The 25,433-nt window shown below is 47.1% G+C and overlaps 1 protein-coding gene across 1 annotated transcript in view; it reads left to right on the forward strand.

Annotated features, from left to right (window-relative positions):
* The window catches only part of RSL1D1 (ribosomal L1 domain containing 1), a 202,009-nt gene that overhangs the window by 111,983 nt on the left and 64,593 nt on the right, over positions 1 to 25,433 (forward strand). Inside the window, exon 5 of the mRNA XM_078663170.1 lies at positions 9,222 to 9,323. Coding sequence (XP_078519296.1) covers positions 9,222 to 9,323 — 102 coding nt within the window. The remainder of the gene's footprint in view (positions 1 to 9,221; positions 9,324 to 25,433) is intronic.

Raw genomic sequence — 25,433 nt, forward strand, 5'->3', positions numbered from 1 at the left:
CTGAAACAGGTAGTGGTCTCTCCAAAACATCCAGCTGGCTGTCTGCTTGGAAACAACTTGGAGACCTCGGTATGGGCTGAGGTAGACTTGAAAACCCATGCAGTAATGCTGGACATATCTGAGATAAAGTGTGTCAAGACTAGAGCCAAAGCCGAGCCCAGGGTGTAAAAGGTGTTGGAGCCTAGTAGAATGGCCCAAACTTCCAAGAGAAAAGGCAAGAAGCCTGGGGAACCTGCTTCTGGAGAGCAAGAGATTGAGGACCCCTATACCCAGGAAGAGGACTTGTCAGCCCCAGAGGGAACTGAGCCCATGGTACTTGACCCTTACCAGGTTGAGCTCTTAGGCACAGGGCAACCCACTAGGGAACAGCGGTGCCTTGGACAGCAGACCTGCCCAACTCTTGAAAGCCTGAGCCAGCAAGCTGCTGCTCAGGAAAAGGGAGATGTTAGTTTATCCCACCAAGCCTATTGGGAGGAGACACAACTGTATACTGAGGCCAGAGACACCAACTCTGGTGCCACTAGGAGAGTGGTAGTGCCTCAGATGTACAGAGATTTTACTCACATTGGCTCATGACAATCCACTAGCTGGGCATCTTGGCCAGACCAAAACATGGGACTGGTTAATTGGCTATTTCTACTGGCACCAGATGTCCCAGAAAGTAATGAGTTTAGCTACTGTGCCAAGTGCCAAGCCAGTGGAGAGACAGGTGGGCACCCAAATGCCCCGTAATTCTACTACCCGTGGTTTGGGTTCTCTTTGAAAGGTAGGTGTGGACATAGTGGTCCCGCCTGAACCTCCCACAGCCTCAGGAAACACATTTATACTGGTGGTAGAGGATCATGCTACCAGGTATGTGTAAACCATTCCCCTTAGGACTTCTGCAGCTCCTGTAATATCCAAAGCCTTCATTGGTGTCTTCACCAGGGTAGGGTTTCCTAATGAGGTTGTGTCAGCCAGAGGGTCTAACTTCATGTCTGCATACCTCAAACACTTAGAATGAGTATGGAGTGTAGTACAAGTTTACTACAACCTATCCTCCACATACTAATGGTCTTGTTAAACGGTTCAACAAGACATTGAAGGGCATGATGATGGGACTCCATGAAAAATTCAAAAGGAGATGGGATGTCCTTTTGCCATGCTTCCTTTGCCCCTACAGGGAGGGGCATCGGAAGGGAGGAGGGACTTCGTCTTTAAACTTCTGTTTGGCCTTCCTGCTAGGGGACCACTTTATCTGGATATATATTGTGGACTATGTACTAGGCATAAGGTCCAGAAAGGCAGAGTACACAGTAAAAGCTTCCAAGAATCTTGAGGCCAGCCAGGAGTTCCAGAATCATAAGTATCGCCAAAAAGTTGCAGTGGTGGAATTCCAACCAGGGCATAAGGTGTGGGTTTTGAAGCCTGTGGCACCAAGGGCCCGCCAGGATAAATGGAGTGGACCGTACCCCCATCTTGGAAAAGAAAAGTGAGGTCACCTACTTGGTGGACCAGGGCACAAGCAGGACACCTAAAAGGGTGATCTATGTGAACCGCCTCAAGCATTTCCATGACCGGGCTGACATAACCATACTGATGGTTACTGATGAGGATCAGGAGACCGAGTAAACCTCTCCCTGACCTCCTCTCTTACAGCACCAAAGATGGGTCATTGGATGTGCTGGTCTATTCAGACATCCTCAGTGCCTAACAGCAGACTGACTGTAGGCAGGTCTTAAAACAATATGCTCAGCTCTTCTCCTTAACCCCTGGTCAGACACACTGGTGTACCGATATGGGCACTGGTGACAGTGTCCCTGTCAAAAACAAATTATATCAGCATTCTGATCAAGTTAAGGGGAGCATCAAAGCTGAAGTCAGCGAGATGCTGTAGTTGGGGGGGGGGGGGGGTTATTGAACCCTCTGAGAGCCCCTGGGCCAGCCCAGTGGTCTTAGTCCCATAACCTCATCCACAGGGTGGAAAGAGAGAAACTAGGTTTTGTGTGGACTGCAGAGGTCTTAACTCTGTCAGCAAGACAGATACTCACCCCATACCCAGGGCTAATGAGCGGATACATTGGGTGCAGTCAAATTCCTTAGTACCTTTGACTTAACTGCAGGGTACTGGCAAATTGGCATGGCCCCAGGAGCTAAAGAGAATACTGCATTTTCAACACCTGATGGGCATTATCAGTTACTGTTATGCCTTTTGGTTTAAAGAATGCCCTTGCTACCTTCCAAAGGTTGGTGAATCAAGACCTTGCTGGATTGGAGGCCTTTAGTGCAGCATAGTTTCATGATATGAGACCGAACCAAGGTCCTATCGACTTTTAGAAAGTTGGAAAAATTGGTCATTAAAACAATTCAGAATTCAAAAGTCAATTCCGGACCAAGTCAGTCAAACAAATGCAAAGTTGTAGATCCCAGTGCTGCCACCAATGTAGGAAGCTGGCTCTGTATATAATATACCAAAGTAAGGTGTAGTGTGCACTGAGTCCAGTGGATCCCCAAAGGCTAATATAGGTAAAAGTAGATCATACCATACTTTTTATTTGTGGCAGTGTGGGCGAGCAGTGAACCTTTATCGGAGGGTAGTGTTAGGCATTTATTTTACACACTCAGGCAAGAAATGATGTCAAACACTTATGTCAGACCAATTGTTTGTATCAACAATATTTATTTGTTATAATTTTATTTCTAAAACCTAGCAGGACTTGGCACAGGTAAAATATGATTGTACTTTTCAAGATATATTGTTAAAAAGCAAGCTGGATGAAGACGGACTTATCTTTCAGGTTTGTAAAAATGTGCAAATACAGTTATAATTACTTTTGAATTACTTTTAATTACTTTCCAGGATTTCTTTTTCAGGATTACTTTTTCTACTGTGATATGCCTAGACATGACACTGGGACTTTTTCCTGGATAAAAGTTAAGTAATTCAGTTTTTGTCAAAACACAGCTTCTTAAGTTCTCACAACATTTTCAACTCCACAGAGAAAGTCAATGCAGTCCTATGGGGGGATCCTCCAGATATGAGCTGCGGGTGTGTCGTTGGTGAGAGAATCTGGGGCTCACTGGAGACAGTCTTTTTAGGGAAGGCAGGGCAGATCCTCTGGATTCTAGGGGGCTGCAGGACACTGTGGGATTCCGCTGGAGCAGGCCAAGGTCGGGACCAGCCGGTAGGGCTGGGGTCAAGTCAGTTGGTGTCCTCCTATTCTTCCTTCAGCACGGCTCTTAGGTCTCATCTTTCTTCTTGTCTGAGGAGGCAAGGTTCTGGGTTGCCCCTAAATACTAAATTTAGGGGCGTTTCAGGTAAGTACAGGTTAGGACCAACGGGTCCCTTTCTTGGGATGAGTACACCCCCTATTATGCCACCCTTCAGTGGGAGGGGGCATAGGCCTCATTGGTTGGCTGGGTCCCCCTTCTTCAAGATGGTGAGGACTGAAAGTTGTGCTTAGCCTCACCTCCCCAACTGAGGGGTGGAGTTGGCAAAGCTGGGCACACCTCTCCACTCTTGGTTTTCCTGCCAATTCTCCAGCCCAAAGTGGGGGTCAGAACCGGTGGTGGCCAGTTGCTGGGAGCAGCAAATTGCTCGGGTATCTCACACAGGTGGTAAGCCTTTAAAGCTTAGCCTTCATGGACCCTACCCATACTGGGGGAGGAGGCTAGGCACCACTGCCCAGGATGTGCTTTGTTTCAGGACACCGAGAGCGCGAGGCTCTCAACCCAGGGGTCCAGAAACATGTCAGGGGGTGGCAACTGGTGAGCAGCCTGTCAGCCAGGACACTAGAGTTAGGTAGTATTCGCAAGGCATCTCTAAGATGCCCTCTGAGTGCATCAGTGTAGGTTTAATGTGCTGAGAAGTTTGATATCAAGCTAACCAGATTTCAGTTAAGCCATTATGGTACGGTGGAGTTTGTGATGACCAGCTCCCAGACCATATAGTCTTTATGTCTTTACTGCACTTATAATGTCTAAGAATGGACTAAGACACTGTAGGAGTACAGGGCTCATGCCCATGTACCCTCACCAGTGTTATAGTGCACCCAGCATCAGCACTGATGCCAGTGTGGGTTTAAACACCAAATGCACTCAGAGGGCATCTTAAAAATGCCCCCTGACAAACGACCTAACTCCTAACGACCTAAGTGTCCTGGCTGCTCGCCATCTGCCACCCCCAGACATGCTTCAAAGACTTGCCACCTTTGAGAGCTGACCCAGCCATTTTCTGATCCCAACAACTGGCCCCCACTGGTTCTGACCCCCACTTTGGGGAGGAGAATTCACGTAAAAAAACAAGAATGAAGGAGAGGTGTGCCCACCTTTGACAATGCCCCCCTCAGACATGAGATGCGAAGCACAACTCTGTCCCCGCCATCTTCAAGATGGGGGACCGAGCAAACCACAGTGAGACTTGTGCCCCTGTCCCAATGGGGGGTGGCATAACAGGGTGTGTACTCACCCCAAGGTAGGGAGCCATTGTTCCCAACCTGTACCTACCTGAAACACCCCTAATTGTATAAATTAGGCGCAACCCCAATCCTTGCCTCTGCAGAAAAGAAGAAAGGGGAAGGACAGAAGAGCTATGCTGAAGGAAGAAAAGGAAGACACCAACTGACTTTGCCCCAGCCCTAGCCGCCTGCCCCAACCTTGACCTCCTTCAGCGGAATCCCGGTGTGCCTACAGCCACTCACACAACCTCACAAATCCACTCACACACCCTCAAAACTACTCGCACACCCACTTTTACACCCATACAGACTCACACACACCCTCTTAGACCCATACAGCCACTATGCACCCACTTACAGACCCACTCACACACCCAGTCAGACCCATACAGCCACTCACACACCCACTCGCTGACCTATACAGCCACTCACACACCCACTCGCTGACCGATACAGCCACTCACACACCCACTCACACACACACCCACTTGCTGACCTATACAGCCCCTCACACACCCACTCGCTGACCTATACAGCCCATCACACACACACTCGCTGACCTATACAGCCCCTCGCACACCCACTCGCTGACCTATACAGCCCCTCGCACACCCACTCGCTGACCTATACAGCCCCTCGCACACCCACTCGCTGACCTATACAGCCCCTCGCACACCCACTCGCTGACCTATACAGCCCCTCGCACACCCACTCGCTGACCTATACAGCCCCTCGCACACCCACTCGCTGACCTATACAGCCCCTCGCACACCCACTCGCTGACCTATACAGCCCCTCGCACACCCACTCGCTGACCTATACAGCCCCTCGCACACCCACTCGCTGACCTATACAGCCCCTCGCACACCCACTCGCTGACCTATACAGCCCCTCGCACACCCACTCGCTGACCTATACAGCCCCTCGCACACCCACTCGCTGACCTATACAGCCCCTCGCACACCCACTCGCTGACCTATACAGCCCCTCGCACACCCACTCGCTGACCTATACAGCCCCTCGCACACCCACTCGCTGACCTATACAGCCCCTCGCACACCCACTCGCTGACCTATACAGCCCCTCGCACACCCACTCGCTGACCTATACAGCCCCTCGCACACCCACTCGCTGACCTATACAGCCCCTCGCACACCCACTCGCTGACCTATACAGCCCCTCGCACACCCACTCGCTGACCTATACAGCCCCTCGCACACCCACTCGCTGACCTATACAGCCCCTCGCACACCCACTCGCTGACCTATACAGCCCCTCGCACACCCACTCGCTGACCTATACACCCACTCGCACACCCACTCGCTGACCTATACACCCACTCGCCCACCCACTCGCTGACCTATACAGCCACTCGCCCACCCACTCGCTGACCTATACAGCCACTCGCCCACCCACTCGCTGACCTATACAGCCACTCGCGCACCCACTCGCGGACCTATACAGCCACTCGCGCACCCACTCGCTGACCTATACAGCCACTCGCACACCCACTCGCTGACCTATACAGCCACTCGCACACCCACTCGCTGACCTATACAGCCACTCGCACACCCACTCGCGGACCTATACACCCACTCGCACACCCACTCGCGGACCTATACACCCACTCGCACACCCACTCGCGGACCTATACACCCACTCGCACACCCACTCGCGGACCTATACACCCACTCGCACACCCACTCGCGGACCTATACAGCCACTCGCACACCCACTCGCGGACCTATACAGCCACTCGCACACCCACTCGCGGACCTATACAGCCTCTCGCACACCCACTCGCGGACCTATACAGCCACTCGCACACCCACTCGCGGACCTATACAGCCACTCGCACACCCACTCGCGGACCTATACACCCACTCGCGGACCTATACACCCACTCGCGGACCTATACACCCACTCGCGGACCTATACACCCACTCGCGGACCTATACACCCACTCGCACACCCACTCGCGGACCTATACACCCACTCGCACACCCACTCGCGGACCTATACAGCCACTCGCACACCCACTCGCGGACCTATACAGCCACTCACACACCCACTCGCGGACCTATACAGCCACTCACACACCCACTCGCGGACCTATACAGCCACTCACACACCCACTCGCGGACCTATACAGCCACTCACACACCCACTCGCGGACCTATACAGCCACTCACACACCCACTCGCGGACCTATACAGCCACTCACACACCCACTCGCGGACCTATACAGCCACTCACACACCCACTCGCGGACCTATACAGCCACTCACACACCCACTCGCGGACCTATACAGCCACTCACACACCCACTCGCGGACCTATACAGCCACTCACACACCCACTCGCGGACCTATACAGCCACTCACACACCCACTCGCGGACCTATACAGCCACTCACACACCCACTCGCGGACCTATACAGCCACTCACACACCCAATCGCGGACCTATACAGCCACTCACACACCCAATCGCGGACCTATACAGCCACTCACACACCCAATCGCGGACCTAAACAGCCACTCACACACCCAATCGCGGACCTAAACAGCCACTCATACACCCACTCTCAAAGGTTATAGTTGAGAATTCATTTTTTTGAAACGTTCAAAATTCACAAAAAAGCTGAAGGTTACAGGGGTTATACTTAAGAAATAGATTTTAAAAAATCTTGAAAATTCACAAAAAAAGTGGGGAAAATGTAAGATGGTCGTTTTTGTTGGGCTCAGATTTCACTGGTCCAAAACCATTGAAATTCAGCACTTATCCCCTTCCGTACTTTTGTCGGCCAACGGTCGTCACAAGCAGTGCCTTTTCTACAGCAAAGTTTTTGACTTATACTGGGTGCTCCCTTGTGACTGGCAAAGCTATACCTTTCTGAAGAGCTCTAATTGGAGCGAAACACTGGGTCAGGGGTTGCTTTTACTCATTTCAGGTTGGCTTGGTTGGTATTTTACCAATTCAAAGCTGTGATACTGTGCCTGAAGTAGTAAATGGCTTTTGTCATTTTACAGCTTGGCAAGGACAGCACTGTGCTAGTCCTATGCTTAAAAACTTTGCTGTAGAAATGGCAAAAGACTTTGTCCATTTCTATCTCAGCGTGGATAGCAGATAGCACTGTGCTAATCCTATGCTTAAAAACTTTGATTGAAAAGCAGACATTTGATGTGAGCAGATCTAGATTGTCGCTTGTTGAGTGCTCTATACAGGAGCTGCTTTCCACCTAATCTTGAGAACTACCCAGGGTTCTCTGCTTCTTTTTTGCGTAAGTGTGTGTGTGTGTGTGTGTGGGGGTGTGTGTGTGTGTGTGTGTGTATATATATATATATATATATATATATATATATATATATATATACACACACACACACACACAACAGTAAATACATATAGATCTTATTTTAAAGTATGAAGAAGGGGCAATGAAGTATCAGTTGTGGGTACGAAAGTAAACCCTGGGGTGTGGAATTGCGAGCTAGAGGGAAGCAGGAGTAACAAGTAAGTTTTGAAGGCAAGGGGAGTTAAAAATGAAAAAATAACATGGAACCAGAGCAGATAATAATCGAAAAGTATTGGGGCATTGATTTAGGTGGAAAAGCAAAACACAGTGGCAAGGGCCAATGCACATGCTTTCCCTTGGAGTGCTGAACTAATAAGAAAAAAGGTTGTGCATAGAATGTAAGTGGTGGAAGGATACACGTTACCCAATCAAACGGGTGGTAAAGAAGGTATGATACAGCGATGGGATAAACACAAGAAGAGCAAAAGAAGCCGGCAAATGAGATGGACAAGAAAGCCAACATGGGGACTGTCTCCAATCGCGCTGTAAGTTTTGTTATTATCTACAGTAGATCTCCGACAACAGACAGCTAAAAAGTAGCAACAGAGACTTCTGCAACAGTTTTACAAAACACTATTGCGTCGATTCTCATTGAAGGGCAGATAAAGTGTAAAATGGTGTACTCTCTTGAGTGCTCATCCAACCTCGTGCCCATGTGCATAGACAAGGATTCATTCACAGTATATGAATTTGGAATTGATTCTAGCTGCAAAATCAGGGTAGGTACCTGTAACAATAGCTCATCAGCATATTATTTGTTCTATATTTACAAGGGGTTGGTAAAAACTGAAATAAAATGAATTGCACACGAGCTCCATGTTTGTGAATATTATGGGGGTCTCATTCCAGACACACATGAATGAAGCAATTCTTTTCTGTTGATTTAGAGAAAGGCAAAACAGAATCACTAGCGGTCTTGAATATGCACTGCATGTTAATCTAAAATAGATTGCTAATGCATTATTTTGATAAAGTATTTCAGACTTCAGCATTCTAAGTACTCCCAAACGCTACAGTCCGTGTTAAAAGTTTACTCTGACTTGCTTCTGGCTCTTCTGCACAAGCATAAGATACAATGCAGATCTCATAGATTAGTTTTGTTGTCTTTTAAGTATCATGTAGTTTGATAAATCGTTCGCCTACATGTAGTTTGATTAATCACTCGCCTACATCCACATATGTTTAACATGCACATGGGCATTTTTGATTTTGATAAGGGAATTGGTTTGAGATGCATACATGCTCCAAAACATAGAACAATAGGTGTTTTGAGTCTTCCTAATGCCAAACCAGTTCACTGAGTTTTCTTTGATGTAAGCAGTTTGAGTTGAGCTTTTATGCACGATGGTCCTTCATAGATGTGTGTATAATTTTGTATAACCTTTTTAATTGCTTTATTGAAACTGTTTTATTTTTTTATTTTTTTAGAGCACCTCTGTCTGTAAGCCTGAAAGAAAAGAATCTTTCTCAGACCCTCAACAAAATTATTCAGGGAACAACTCTTTCCGTGAACAGTAAAGGCTGCTGCTAGTAAGTGTCATGAAGAACTGAACTTGTATTCCTCCTCAAAAAGGTTACCCCACGTGAAAGCACAGCAGGAGCTATATTTTTGCTGAGGTCTGACTTTAAGGTTTTGTTTGAGCTCCTGCTTTCAACATATTGCATGAAGGCCCATACCTTGACACACTAGACTTTTATGGTACAGGGGAACATGTTGTCTGCTGAGCCGAGCTGGCATTTAAGGGAGAAGATGTACCCATGACTGAAAAGTAGATGCCTACTCCTGGAGGACCATACATGTGCATCATGGACTACTGCAGAGAACCGAATAACTAGGGCATCTGTTTCATTTGAGTCCTGCAGAAATTAAATCAACCTCCACAAGCATTTACCTTTAATTTCTGACAATTCCTTTTTATTCTTTGTAAATTCTGTTCATAGTTTCCAGAGTAAAAGGTATTTGAAAAATTAACAATGACTTACATAAAGATTGAAAATATTGAATTCGGTGTACAGTTATGAGATATTATGAGATCTTAAGAGGTTTGCTTTTCCTACAGTATTTTGAAATGTTTTTTAGTTTACTATTTCTTAAACAATGCTTTACTATCAAGCATTGGCAAAGCTCATAGCTTAACACTTGATTTCTTTTTTTTTTAGAAGATACCTCTTGACTTTTCCATTGCTTAAAGACTGCTTTACATTTGAAGTGGAGGGTTCCAAAGTGAAGTCTACGTTTTGGTGTCCCAGTTGACATTTTAATGAGGCCTGTTTTTGGCTTGTTGGCATTAAGGTCCTGAGGAAGTCAGTTGTTTTGGGAGTTAATTTGAAGAAAATCTTAAGGTAGGTCAGGATAGAATGGTCAGGTAGAGCGCCACAGCTTTTCAAAACTACACATAAGACACTGTGCTAACAGTCGTTTCATGGCAAATCTGCTACAGTATGTAAACCTATGTAATAACTTAAACACACACAAACATCTGAGCGAAATTTCGCGAGTCTCTAAGATTATAGCGTGCTCCTCAACACTGGTCCATGGGATAACATTGCAGAAGATCGCAATGCTTATCTTAAACCAATACGCAATATGTGTGCTTGAAGATCGTATCTTGGCCCCAGAAGGTGCTCACATATTGCTTATCTATATTTCTTAGTAATTTTAACTGCCATTACCAGTTAGTAAATGTCATATTTTTCTTTAAAATTGTAGCAATGGTAGGTCCTGAGTTTGTGTTACTGTGTAGTGCAGCATCCAAGTTTCTAACCCCTTCTACTTCATAGAGTAGTCATTGGCTCCTCAACCTCACAGCCCTTGTAGGGACAAGTGCCCAAAGGGAGTGACTTGGTAATGCAGTTGGAGGTCTGTAATATTACTGGTGAACACCAGTAGTCATACAGTTTGTGCCCCAAAACTGATTGCCCTAGTATCTGAAGGAATGGTCTCAGCCTAAGGTTAAATGTGATCACTCCAAAATTGGAACATTTATAGTCACGTGCTTGAATCATTCCCCGTCATGATAGGAGTCCCCGGTACTTAACATAGCAGTAGTAGTAGTAGTAGTAGTAGTAGTAGTAATAGTATTAGTAGTAGTAGTCAACTTAACTAGTCATAATACACTCATGGGTATAGACTAAAAAAGGCCTAGGCCTCTTAGTTTAACAACCTATCATAGTCCTTATAAGAAAAAGGACCAAAACCAATTCCCAAACAATCTGCATCAATCACCCTCTAGAACACTCCTTAGGGAAGTTCAGAGCCTCCGATTTTCTACTGCACGCTGTGCTAGGGAGTCACCTCTAAACATAATCTTCCCGTTTCCTATTTTTGGTGAGTCTTCATTCTATCTGCACTATGTCTGACAAGGCTAAAAAGGCTCTCTTCAGAGAATGTGCCACTTGCCTGAAGCAAAGACTTTGTTGATCCTCACAAAAATTGCATTTACTGCCTTTATCAATCTCATAAGGCGTCAGCATGCAAGATTTGTCGTACTTTTTCAAATAAAAGCCTTAGAAACAGGGAAAGATATTTTCTCATCTGGCTTCAGAAATTGAAAATAGATCAGACCCTATGTCAGACTCCAAGAGTGACCAGTCTACCTCTACAAAAATCTCTGTAAAAAGGGTAAAAGATTCATCACAGTCTGATAAGTAGCCTGCTAAGAAATGCGCCAAGAAGTCCTCTTTTGAATCTTCCTCTGAGCACAAAGGTTCTCATAAAAAAGAATAGCCATCAAAGACTGTTTCTGATCCAAGAACACTTCCTGTGGAACTTAAACGGACTTTTAAAAACCTACTTCTGACATTCCCTCAGGGAGTTCTCAGAGACAAGAGGATGCATTTCTGGCACGTCGACGACATGCACTATGGCTCTCTCATCATCACTGACACCGCCGTCGACTGACACCTTGCCTTCGACGAAGATAAAGTCACTGGCGTAGACAAAGTCTCTACTGTCGACGACTCTAAAGGTGTCGTTGAAGTGTGTGTCCCCCCCCTCCCTCCATCCATGAAATCGTCGACGACATCCTATATGGCAAGTACATTAAAAGCTGTGGAAGGGAATACACCAGCGTCGACTAAGGTCATATCTGTAAAGCTGGCTACGTCAAAAAAGATTCTGGCATCGTAAATCACTCCTGAACACACCTCACCCAGTAAAATGATTCCTCTTTTACCCACTCACCTTTTAGAGGAAGGAGATTCTGAAGAAGAGGAAGAAGGTGGTCTCTTTGGGGATTCGTATAGCCCGTCAGAATTGCAAGTCAAGTGCCAGCCAGATGATGACCAACAATATGATGGTCAAGCCTATTTTACCCAGCCTGAACAACATCAGCAGTATCTGCATTACTAGCTGATTTGTAGTTAATGCTGCAGGACTATAGGCAGCGCTTCCCACCTTCAGACCCGTCTAATATACCCCCTCCTTGGGTGACATCGCAGGCAAGAGTTAGTGCTCCTATGGTGCTTTCGGTGCCGAATACTCCACAATCTGTTCCCCTCTAGGACCAGCATCTCGGATAAGGAAGGGGAACTTCATGATACAGCTTGTGAATGGGATGACTACAGGATGTTTTCACCAGCCTTACCAATACCTCCTCCAGTAGATTCCCCACCAGAAGATATTGGGGGATTTCACAATTTGTTGGAACGTGCAGTTAAAAGGTTTGCCATACCAATGCCTTCCAAACAACCGGCCTGCTTCTTATATGATTTTACAGAACCATTTTGTAAGTCAGTTCGAGCTATTCTCATAATTGTATCAAAACAAATTAAGAGCGTCAGAACACACGAAAAAATACCCCCGTAACCCACAGTCAAAAGTCTGAACCGTGGGGAAACAAGGCGAGGAAAAGCCCAGTTGGAAGGACAGTGGGACAGGTAGAGGTGGGGGAAAGCTGGAAAAAATTAACCCTCGTACACCAAACAAGTAGGTGTTTGTTCTCATCATTGGGCTCTTTTTTAAGAAAGGAAAGGGCATAGACAATCAGCCCACATCAAAAAAGTGCAAGTTAAAAGGAGGTATAGCAGTTCCCAGACATCAATTTTATAAAGGGATAGCCAACTTCCATTAAAAACAAGTGCAACAACGGACATTACTAGGTAGTAACAATGAAAACCTGGTGTCCTTTGTAAAGATAAATATAAATATGGTCAACATGTTTCTGCTAAATTGAGATTCATTCACTCAAGCATTCGTCAGGACCAGTGAAAAAAAGAAAGAAATAAACAAAGACAGACACGGTCAGGGACGCACTCTAACGTGTGCCCTTTCCATGCTGTCCACACGGGTGATTCACCCACTCACGGTACTTCTAACTAGAGTGCTTGTATCTGTAACACAAAAGTTTTTGTTCAATTAGACAGAAATGTAATGTGACAAAGGTATAGTATGAGCAAACCTATAATGTATGCAAACAGATATGTGCAACAAATAGGCAGCCTACATCTGGCTTACAGTCACATCTTCTGCTTATTAGTTTAAAGCCATACCTTCTTACTCCCTTAGCAAACCTCACGTGTCCCCAAATCTTGTCCTTCAGTGTCAGCCAGTGATTACCATATCTTAGTAATTCCAGTAATTGTACCAGCTAATATTACTCGCGTGGAACTACCCCAATGAATATTCCTGCGTTAGGCCATCCTAAACAGTAACGGACTATGTTTTGAACGGCCTTAGGGCCTGTGTGCAAACAGCCTATCATTGCAATGAGCCCACCTCCGTATTCCGATTTTAAAAAATATACACACAGCAACCACAGTTTCTTGGTGGTATTCGTACAATCACACATCAACCACAATTTCGTGGCGGTGTTAGTAAATTCAATAAAAAACAGCACTTCCTTGTGCCCAGCTCTGGTCGTCAAACATGAAAAATCCGTTATTCAATTATAAAAAGCGTTAGGTTGCGTAGATGTCAAAAGTGCCAAATGAGCCACTTACTTATCGAACGAGGTGGTTACTCCTCATGGGGGCATGGCGGGGGCAACCTTCACGCTCGATATTAGCTGAAAAAGAGCGTAGCCAAATTAGAAACCTTTCTTCTGTATTATCCGCCCTGAGCCCCTCAGGAAATGAAAGGGGGCCCTACGCGGTAACCAGCAAAACAGCACTCCACAATTGGTAAATAATTTGACTCTACTCACAATCTGTTGAGCGGCTCCCCGCTAGTAACCTACGTGGTACACGTCCATGCCCCGAATGATTACCGGGTCTTGTGACGCCTAACGTTATGTAGCCTGAATACGTCCGACCATGTGATCGGAACCTTCCCAGATCTTAAAGGGGCACTCTTCTATTAGCATCCACAGCGTATCACTCACAAGAACTTTATTAACAATAAACTATGTGGCTAGATGACTGATGTTAGCACCTCGTTTGGCCTGTGTTTTTATCCGAGCCGCGAGGGATTCATTACCCAGTGCCCCATTCTTCTTGCCCCATTGATATTATTATGGCAAGGAGGAGAAAGGGGAAAATGCGGGTCCCTCCGTAGATATACAACAATTAGTTAAAAATTAACTAGCAGAGGACTGAAGCCGTTCGAGCAGGAGGACAATTGTCTAAATGGATTATAATATACCCTTGCAGCTGCTATTCTGCACCCTTTCATGTAGAATCCAGTGTATCCCCATGTTATACTAAGGACAGTTAACCCAATAGCTTCCGAACTCACTCAAAATGTGTGGATCTGTATCTTATCTACCGTGATCAATGGCTCTAATTAATCTAGCCTAAGATCCATCACAGTGAGGAACTCTATAGCTCATCATTTCTTCAAAATAGAACCCCAAGGGATAGCATCATTGAGACCTGTAACTTGAAAGGCGATATATCCACCGCTGCTCCTTTTCATGCAGTTTACTTTCTGTGCTATTTTTCAGCTGCTCAATGATGGTCCAGCGTATGTCGTTAGAGGTGTGGTTTGCCTGTAAGAAATGTCCGGTCAATTTTGTCGTATTCTTACGGCACAATGTTGCTACGGTGCTCACCAATACGTAGTTTAATTGTTCTAGTAGTCATGCCCAAGTATTTCAATCCACATGGGCAGACTATTAAATAAACTACGTTGCAAGAATTGCAGTTGGTAGGGTTTCTTTGCTCCCAGAGTTTACCCTCTTCCAGTGCTAATGTCTTAGTGCTAGTAGTCAGATGGCACACAGCACAATCGTCGCAGGGGAAATGCCCAGTAACAGGTGGGAGACCCCAGGCTGTCAGGACGTTTTGCTCGGTGTTAGCACTTTGCTCTCTCGGTCGGGTATGAACCAGTTCGTCACGCAGACTCCTTTCTCTTTTATATGAAAAGAGTGGTTTGTCCCACTCATGCTTGTTACTGGTCAAAATTTTCCAATGTTTGGATATGCATCGACTTACTGCATTAGAAATACTACTATAAGTAGTTACACACGTTAATGGGGGGTTCTCTTCTGGACTCTTTGGGTAGTTCTCACAAGAGGGTCTCGCGGTGCTGATTTTTCGCCCTCTTGTAACTCTTATCTAAAATCTTCTTGGGGTAACCTTTTCTTTGTAACTTCGTGGACAAATCCTCAGATTGTTTTTTAAAATCAATTAGGTCACTACAACTCCTCCGAATACGGAGGTACTGCCCGAAAGGGAGGTTTTCACGAAGAGGGCGGGGATGAAAGCTAGAAAAATGAAGCAAATGATTCTTATTAGTTGGTTTATAATAAGTTTTCGTTTGTAGATGATTTGCTTCTCTAGTTATGGTGACAGGCAGAAAAACGATGGTCTCAGCAGAGTATTCATGAGTAAACCTGAGATGGGGGTCACACGTGTTGACCCAATCAAAGAACGCCAGCAGGGTGTCTTCTGGACCCTTCCAGATGAGCAGTACGTTGTCAATGTACCTTTGCCAAAGGATAACATTGTCGCTGAATGGATTCGAATTGCCCAAAATGTGGGCACTTTCAAAGTTGTATACATATAGCCCAGCTATACTAGGGGCAAAGGTACTGCCCATCGAAGTGCCAGTTTTCTGAAGGAAAATCTGGCCTTGGTATTCAAAAAAAAATTTCTTTTCAATGCCAGCGTGGCACAGTCCGTCACAAAAGAACGGGAGGTGGTGTATTCCCAAGTGTATTTTTCCAGGACATCTGCCAATACTTTTATAGTCGCATCCTGAGGAATGCATGTATATAGACTTTCTATATCCAGGGGGACTAAAAAGCAAGGTTCTTCAGGCATTTCTACTGTGAGTAACATACTCAAGAGACTTTTAGTATCCTTAATATAAGTACTAGTAGCTTGAACTAAGGGTTTCAAGAAAAAATCGCAATATTTTGAGAGTGGCTCCAGGAGTGAGCCAATGCCCGAAACTATAGGACGCCCCGGTGGGGGGTGGCGATTCTTATGGGTTTTGGGCAAAGTATAAAAATACGGTATTTTTCCTTCTGATCTTGTGAGAAAATCGGCCTCCTGTTTACTTATCAACTCGTCATGTTCGGCTGTCATGACTAGTTCAACAATCTAAAAATTTAAAAGTAGGAGTTAACCTTTTGCCTTCGGAAGCAAAGCAAAGGTACTTGGATGTGAAGTCTGTACTCAGCCTGAGGTAAGGCTCGCTTTGAGGTATTTTTCAGCATGATGCACAACCGGGATGGGTGAGGTAGAGCAGAGGTAAGACATAAATCCTAGTGGGAGAAACAGCAATGGAGTAGGGTCCGAAACGCCTTAAAGAGGGAGTATAGGCCTGGATGATTAGAGTTACTGTATGGGGTGGGAGTGCATGGCGAACCCCTACCCCTGTCCTCATTTGTTCTTTTCAATTCCATTTACTCCATAACGAAGCAAAAATGCTCCCATTTTCTCGTAGGCTTTAATATTTGCAAACAGGAAATGCGCTCCTAAAATCGTTTATTTTCTCAAATTTCAAGGGTTTACGTTCTTTAAATTACCATGAATTGCCATTGGGAGTAATAGCAAGGTTTCACTTGGCTTATATGTGACGTTTCGATGTTGTATGCGTAATACTTTGACTGAGGTTTTATAACGAACTAACCTTGTCGTAACATCTGGTAAACAAAATGAAACGCGTTTGCTGCGTGTGTGTTTATGAAGAAGTAAATGCTCAGGTAAGAACTGGACACACGGAAACAGGAACGCCGGTATGAAGTTAAATTTAACAACATACTTGGTACTTATGAGTCCACTTCAGCGTGCACAACTTGAGTAAAATGAACAACTGCTGTAGGAGGCGGCGCTGGGAGCCGGTGACAGTGTGGGTGCCAGCGTGCTCCCAGCTCGGATGGTGCCCCTTAGAGTGGAGAGTCGAGAGCCACTTTGGAGACTCCAGAGGGGAACATGTAGTGATTTATTTATTTCTTTATTTATGCATTTTTATAGAGCGTGGACTTTACCTGAAGGTGTTAAAGCGCTGTACGATGGAACCAGTTACGTTACATGGGAGAAATGTTACAAAATAGAACTTACAATAATAGCAGGACACAGAATCAAACACAGCAGGCAAGAGGAACACAATATCAAACACAGCAAGCAACAATGCATCCATGTTTCATTCAGATTAGCTGAAGGCCCAGTAGCGGTATAGTTGTGCCGGCGCCGCAGTACTGTACTGGCCTGGCCTACGCAGGCTGCGGTTTTAAGTAAAACTAGGCCATGTCACCCTAGCCTACCCACCCAGCCGCTCGCTGACTTGTCCAAACATGGCGGCTGGTGTGCGCAGACTTGCACGTATTAGGTTCCTGCGGCCGTGGGCCAATCCCAATGTTTTCACTTTCTCGGGTGTGGTGGCGTTGTCGCAAGGTAACAAACAGCCCTGCTCTCTGAGTATCCCTGGCCCGGGCAACACTCTCAGAGGGCTGAGAGGGAGGGACACAATGTAGAGAAACAATTGCTGCTTCATCAGGCAAACAACTTCATTGTATTTGAGTTAGGTGCTGTGTAATGATACAGGTGGGGGGCAGTGATGACCACTGCTCTAGGCATTGTTTTGCTGTAATGCTGTTGGAATGTTGCTAAAAGCTTTGTTGTTCAAAGGAGTGGATGTCTGGGGTTTTGGGCATGCAGAAAGGAGTGTCACCTAAGGAGCATGTTGTGCTTTTTATGTCTTGAATTTTGATAGTTAATGTGAATAAAATCATGCTCCATGCTAGAGTCATTATGCTCCATCGTCTACCACATTCTTCGTTCACCCAGGTGTATAAATGATCTGTTAGATATTCAACATTTGATTCAATGCCTTTTAGACTCCCCATTTGTCTATTGTTTCGATTATTGTTTTGGGTACTGGTCATTATTCCTGTATATGATTATTGTATGTACTCCACTTATCTCTCTCTGCTCCATCGCATAGCCCATTCCTACTCGTGCACTCGGGTTATATTGATAAATGTTTGTACTAGTTGATTCAATGCCCATTAGATTTCCCATGTTAGACTAATGTTCTGATTTGTTACCTTTGCCTCAAATTGTAAAGCGCTTTGATATCCTTCGGGATCAAGTTTGCGCTATATAAAACTTTATAAAAGAAATCTCATCCTTCAATGCTGGTGAAGGGTCTTCATTCAGAATAACATAATTAGTTGTGTTATCCAGAAGTTTGCGGCATTCCAGGTCATAGGCTGTGGCATCCTGTATCACAATGCCACCGCCTTTGTCCGCACTCTTAACCCCTTTGCTGCTAGGCCTTTTCCCCTCCTGTGCTAAGCCTTTTTTTGGCGATTTGGGGTAGTGCGCGCTTAGGCCCCTGTAACTTTTTGACCACCCAAGGTATCCACGCCAAATTTGCGTCCTTTTCTTCCAACATCATGTGGATTCTAAAGGTGCCCAAGGTTTGTGGATTCCCTTGGAGGGGTCCCAGAAATTAAGCAAAATACAGTGAAATTTTAGTTTTTTTTCAGAAAAATGGGAAAACGGGCTGCAAATGTCCTACCACCCAGCGTTCCCCTTGTTCTCCCGAGTAAAATGATACCTCACTTGTGTGGGTGGGCCAAAGGCCTGTGACTAGGATGACCCCAAAACAGTAGAATTCTCTGTGCTTAATTTGTCAATCCTGAATGCTACAATTTCTTAAAAATACATTTTTGGCCTGTTCTGCTTTGGCCCACCCACACAAGTGAGGTATCATTTTACTTGGGAGAACAAGGGGAACGCTGGGTGGTAGGACATTTGTGCCGGCACGGAGATACCACGCAAAAAAGTTTGGAAAAGTGATTTTTATACCGATTTTTAAGGTTTGCAAGGAATTCTGGGTAGGAAAACATTGGGGGACCCACACATGCCATACCTCCCTGGACTCCCCCGGGTGTCTAGTATTCAGAACGGTTTGGGTTTGGTAGTTTCACAAGTTTGCCGCCGAGCCCCGGACAAAAAACTCTGGTGCCCCCCCCCAAAAAAAGAAGGTAGTTTTACAATAGGTTATTTTAAAGTCTCCACCGAACGATTTGGGCCTTTTCCTGTTGCAACCACTATGCCTACCCACGCAAGTGAGGTACCATTTTTTTGGGAGACCTGGGGGATCGCGGGGTGGGTGGAAATGTGTTGATCCACACAGATTCCAGAACTTTCCACCACAAAAATGTGAGGTAAATGCGTTTTTTGGATAAATTTTTTAGCTTTGCAAGGGATTCTGGGTAACAGAACCTGGTGGGAGGCAGTTGAGTCACCCCATCCTCAATTCCCCTGTGTGTCTAGTTTTAAAAAATGTATAGGTTTGCTAGGTTTCCCTATGGGCCGGCAGAGCTAGGGTTCAAAAACAAAAGGTAGACACTTGGCCAAAAAAGGGCCCGTTTTCACTGCGAAATTGCGGTGCGAACACGTTGCGTTGTGCGCTGTTTCCTGTCGCAGGCACTAGGCAGACCCAGGCAAGTGAGGTACTAATTTTTTCAGGAGACCTGGGGTAACGCGGGGTGGGTGGAAATTTGTGTGAGCCCAGTAATGCCACACTTTTAAACACAGAAATGTTTGGAAAAAATAAATGATTTTTGCAACATATAAAGTTTCCTAGGGATTCTGAGAAAAGGAACGTTGGAGGATCCCTGCTAGCCATACCCCCTTGAAAGCCCCCGGATGTCTACTTTCCAAAAATGTGTGGGTATGCTAGGTTTCCCTAGATGATACAAAAGGGGATGATGGACGGAGCGTTTGAGCAAATCAAACACTCACCCCCAGTCAACTGATCTGGGTTTAATCCATCACCATTCTTTAGCCCACTCAGCCACCCCATTTCAGACATGGCTATATGCAAATCAGTCTGACCCTGTGCCTCATGGGAACAGTTCAGCCCGAACTGCCAAGCCATGTCTTCCATGGACCGGAAACAAGCATCCTGGGACCGGTTTCGGATTCATAATCCTCATCGGCCAGGCTATCTTGAATCCAGTGGCCAAGTGAGCAAGGTACTCACGTCTGAGCATACCCTGCCACACTTGGGGCGAACAAAGCGATACAAAAGGGGATGATGGACGGAGCGTTTGAGCAAATCAAACACTCACCCCCAGTCAACTGATCTGGGTTTAATCCATCACCATTCTTTAGCCCACTCAGCCACCCCAGTTCAGAACTGGCTTGGCAGTTCGGGCTGGACTGTTCCCATAAGGCACAGGGTCAGACTGATTTGCATATAGCCATGTCTGAAATGGGGTGGCTGAGTGAACTAAAGAATGGTGATGAATTAAACCCAGATCAGTTGACTGGGGGTGAGTGTTTGATTTGTTCAAACGCTCCGTCCATCATTCTCTTTTGTATCTTTGTTCGCCCTAAGTGTGGCAGGGTATGCTCAGACGTGAGTCCCTTGTTCACTTGGCCACTGGATTCAAGATAGCCTGGCTGATGAGGATTATGAATCCGAAACCGGTCCCAGGATGCTTGTTTCCGGTCCAGGGAAGACATGGCTTGGCAGTTCGGGCTGGACTGTTCCCATAGTAACTGGAGCTACAAATAACAGGATTAAAACAAGTAACTGGATTTCCTTACCTGCTTGGATGAAACCTGCTAAGGATCCCCTACCTGACTGGAGACTGTGACCGAGACACTCCCGCCTTCCTCCTCGGACCTTGGGCTCCCCGCTGACCAACTTGCGGAGCTCGATGCGGATGCCTGCTGCCTGGAGCCGGCTGTGGACGACTGGTGTGCCTGGCGAGGTCGGTGGCTGCCTGCGGGACGTCGCTGAAGTGGACCTGGACCTGGACCGTTGCTGGCGCCTGGAGTACGACAGACACGTCGTTGCGGAGTGGTGCTGCCCGCCTGTGGTTGCTGCCGGGACCTCCGGTGTCCTGCTCGCGCTGGGAGCTGTGCGCCCTGTCTCGTCCGCTGGGCTCTGCGCCTAGCTGCTCGCTCCGGTCTGACTCCTGCGCCTCACAACGACATCGGAGGAGGTGGGCGCCCGGCGGTCGTGGAGGCAGAAGAGGCGTGGGACGTGGCGGACTGGCGGAGCGCGGGCGAGCGAGGGCTTCCCCGCCTGGCTGATCGCTGCGGGCTGAGTCCAGCGCATCCTGCCCTGCCGGGTGAGCTGTGTGCCTGGCTGCTCGTCCTCCGCCTGCAGCCACCGTCGGGACACTGGAGGAAGCTGGCGCCTTGCTGTCGGGGGGGCTCGCCGTTCTCGCGTGCGCTCACGTTTTTGATGATTTTGATATAATACACAAGAGCAGAGGCGGCCCCCTTCGGCTCGGAGGTGAGCCTGTCGATCTGAGCGCCACTGCCACCGTGATCTGCAAACGCTGGCAAAGATCGTCTTTGCCCCTGAGGCTGGGACTGCAGAGCACATGCTGAAGTGAAGGCTGGAAAAGGTATTTACTTTGCCCCACTCGTTTTTGCTGGATAAGGTACTTAATTTGCCCCACTCGTTTTTGTTTTGAAAAAAAACCTCTTTTGTTCAAAATGGCCGGGGCCATAAACTGAGCACTTAATCCCCTCCTGTACCGCCTGAACCCACGAGGCCCCTCAGCAGCTCCACTTAAGATAACTAAACTGAGATAAGACTCCCCATGGCATGCAAGATCCTGAGCCAGCCGGAATAGAATCTGAAACTGCTCTTCCCTGCTCTGAAAACAGCAACAACTAAAAGAGGACTAATGATTCTATCCCCCCTACTTGGCGGCCATTTTTAGACTACTCTCTCTCTTTGGCGGCCATCATGGACTAGTCTCTCTGACTACTGTTTACTATCGGTACCACAGACTTTACATAGCTCTGTATTTAAATCTTGGTGTGCTTAAGTGTCTGCCTTTTACTGCAGTATTATATTACTATTGGTATTTTTACACTTTATGTAACCTACACCCATTTTCACTTTTCCTCACCTACAGTGCACTGATTGCTACCTCATATTCTACCGGTTGCTCACTAGTGTCATATTTGTTTATTGCATTCATTTGTTTGCACCTATATTGGTTCTAGTAATTCATTAGTATTTTATCCCTATTTGTATACTGTATATGTTGTAAGCTGCACCCATCTCACTTTTATCCCTAGTATTCACTGATCGCTACCTCATTTATTTGGTACAGTGTTGTAAGCTGCACCCACTCACTTTCTATTCCTGGATTACACTGATGCTACCTCTTACATTCTGATGTGTCAATTTGGCTCCATTTAACTGATTGCTAACTCTCATATATTGTACATTGTACATTTTGTAAGCTGCACCTGCGCACTGTTTGTTCCTGGATTGCACCGACCGCTACCTCTTATATTTTCTGCCTACTTTTGGCCATTCACTAGTGTCACTCCTGTGCTTTGTATCGTTCTTCCTCCCACACCCACCGTTACAGCCATCCTAACATGGATCTCATCGGCAAGCACACATATAGAATCAAATACCCTTCCACTCTCACCAAAAAAGCCGCTAAACGCTTTAAACACAACTTCATGAGGTCGCACCCTGAAACCCCCTTTGCCGACACCTACTTCTCACCGGGCAATGAGCCCTGAACATTGATATCATCTTCCACACCTCACGCAGAGCTCAATGGAGAAAAGCGTTCCTAACCCTACTCACCGTCTCCACCACCAGGAAAACCGCTCATGGCCTAACTCTCTCTATCACACCTTCCCAACTCTTCCCTGGCAGAACCACCATTACTATCTACAATAACGGGATTGTCCTAATTCAATCCACAGACAAGAACCTGGAACTACTAGACAACCTGTTCCCCAAGTTCAAAGAGCACCTTTCCAAGCTGCGGACCTCCACCCATAACTCCTCCAGCACTATCACTCCTGACGTCGCAGCCCCCACCCACAACCCTTCTAACATAGCTCAGCAGCGGATCCACACGCACCTCACCTCTACCCCCAGCACCCTAGTCAATAGCCCACCTGCTGTTACCACCCCACGCTCCCCAAGCGCAGTCACAAATCTCCCCCTCATACACTAGCCGCCCCTCTAACACTATCCCCTTGATCCCCACTCATATCACTCCCATTCCTCTCTCCCCTGACATAACAACTCCCACCTACAACCCCTCTTACCTAGATCCGCACCAGAACGACACACATAATGACAAATCCCACCCTTTGTCCCCCCCCACTCTGTCCCCACGTGAGAACACTCCCCCCCCCCCCCCATACATCCTCGATACCCCTACATCCTCGATACCCCCACGCTCCCTTCCCCCCCCAGCTTACACCCCCCGCGAACGCCTCTGAACACACCACCGACCGGAGCTTATCTCCCCCCCCCCCCCCGCGACAGATCCTTCTCCCTCCCCTGCTCCACCCTCCCAATCCCAACTAGACCCACAGAACATACCACCTCCCTTACCGTAGCATCCCCCCCTCTCTCCCCTCCCATTCTCAGCCCCCACTACCTTCCTGCCACCCCGTTGTCTTCAGCCTTCACTCACTCTTCAATTCATCGGCACCGTCTCCCACCGACGTCCCTACCTATGCCTCCCACCTTCCCCCTACCTCACCCACACCCCTCGCCCACAAATTCTCCCACACATCGAATGCCATCCCACCCAATATCACCGTAGAACCCTCCAATAACGCTAGCATATCCCCCCCGTGGTACCCTACTCGCTTTCCAGCTCACTACTCAACCACTCGCCAACGGCTCTCGTCACCAACCCCATCCCCAATACACCTCTGCACTTGACTTTATCCACCCTCCAACAAGTCAAAGAGGATCTCCTACAAGTCAAAAAAGATCTCCACGCAATCAAAGAACTTCTCCTCTCACAGCCCAGTCAACCTCCCACCATTCCACTACCCTACAAACGACGCACCCTCCCCACATACCTTCGCCTTCAACGACCCCCACACTGGCCGACTATCCCCGCTCGCAATAACTCCCACCGCCCCCGTCGTGTCCTCAACTCCCTGTCGGACCGCGACTTATGCTCCCTCCTTCGCTCTTATGGCCCGGTCCGGTAAAACACATAGCCATCACACACATCCCCATACCCACAATTCTCACAAATCCCCTGAGGCTCCCAACCCTTAGCAACAGAGGTTCCGTCCCTAACAACCTCAGAAAAGTCCCCCTCACACTAGAAGGCTCGACCACCCTTCTCACTCCCAAACTCAAATGCATCCTACTCAATTGCAGATCGGCCCAGAGACACTCCTCCGACATCGCTGATCTCGTCTCAACAATGGATCTGGAACTAGCCATTCTGACTGAAACGTGGCTTACTGAAGCCTCTACACCGATAATGGACATACTAGTCCCCCCCCCAATTATCACATCATTAGACTGGACAGGCCTCCTGGCAAGACGGGCGGGGGAATTGCATGCATTTTTAGGAGCAACCTCTCCGTTACTAAAGCCACCTCCCCCTCCCTTACTTCCTGTGAACTCCTCTGCCTTGATATCACCAGCGAGGGCAAACAAGTTTGTGCTTTACATCTCATCTATCACCCGCCTGGTGACAACCTCACATTCACTCAACAATTCATGGACATGATCACATCCAATGCCGGTCGGCAGACCACCCAAGTCTACCTGGGTGACTTTAATCTCCACTGGAACGATCAGAAAGACGCAGTGGTGAATAGTCTCTCAACTTTCCTCAGTGCGCTTGACCTCACCCAAATATGCGATAGACCAACACACGACAAAGGCTCGATACTCGATCTCATCATCGCCGAAGAGGACTCTATCCAACTGGAGGCGATCCAACCCTGTGACTGGTCAGACCACCACATTATCACCTTCTTTATCAACGAAAAAGTTAAACTTGACCCGGCTCAACCTGCCAAATCCAAGACCTGGAAAAGGGACATGAAGAATCTTAACCCCAATACCCTGCCTCCCCACATCGGCAGTCTCCTCCTTCCCCCTTCAAGTGCCTCGGATGTTCTATCACTGACCAATCACTACCTTGACTCTATGAATTCAATAGTCAATGAAGTCGCCCCATTGCAACTGAAGAGAGTCTCCACCAAGATCTCTAACCCTTGGTATGACGGCAGACTCAATGATGACAGGCGTGCTATGCGAATGGCAGAGCGCACCTGGAGATCTGACCCCTCATCACTGCATCTCAAAACGCTTAAGAACAAGAGAAATGCCTACTTTAGGAAAATAAAGCACGCAAAGTCTGACTTCTTTAGCCGCCAGCTGGACCAAGCTAAAAACAGGCCAAAAAAGCTGTTTGAACTAATCAAAACTCAAACAAAGACACAACCCTTACAATCAAACAGCACAACAAGCGACAC

The sequence above is a fragment of the Lissotriton helveticus genome, chromosome 10 (assembly GCF_964261635.1).
Source record: "Lissotriton helveticus chromosome 10, aLisHel1.1, whole genome shotgun sequence".
Taxonomy (NCBI): domain Eukaryota; kingdom Metazoa; phylum Chordata; class Amphibia; order Caudata; family Salamandridae; genus Lissotriton; species Lissotriton helveticus.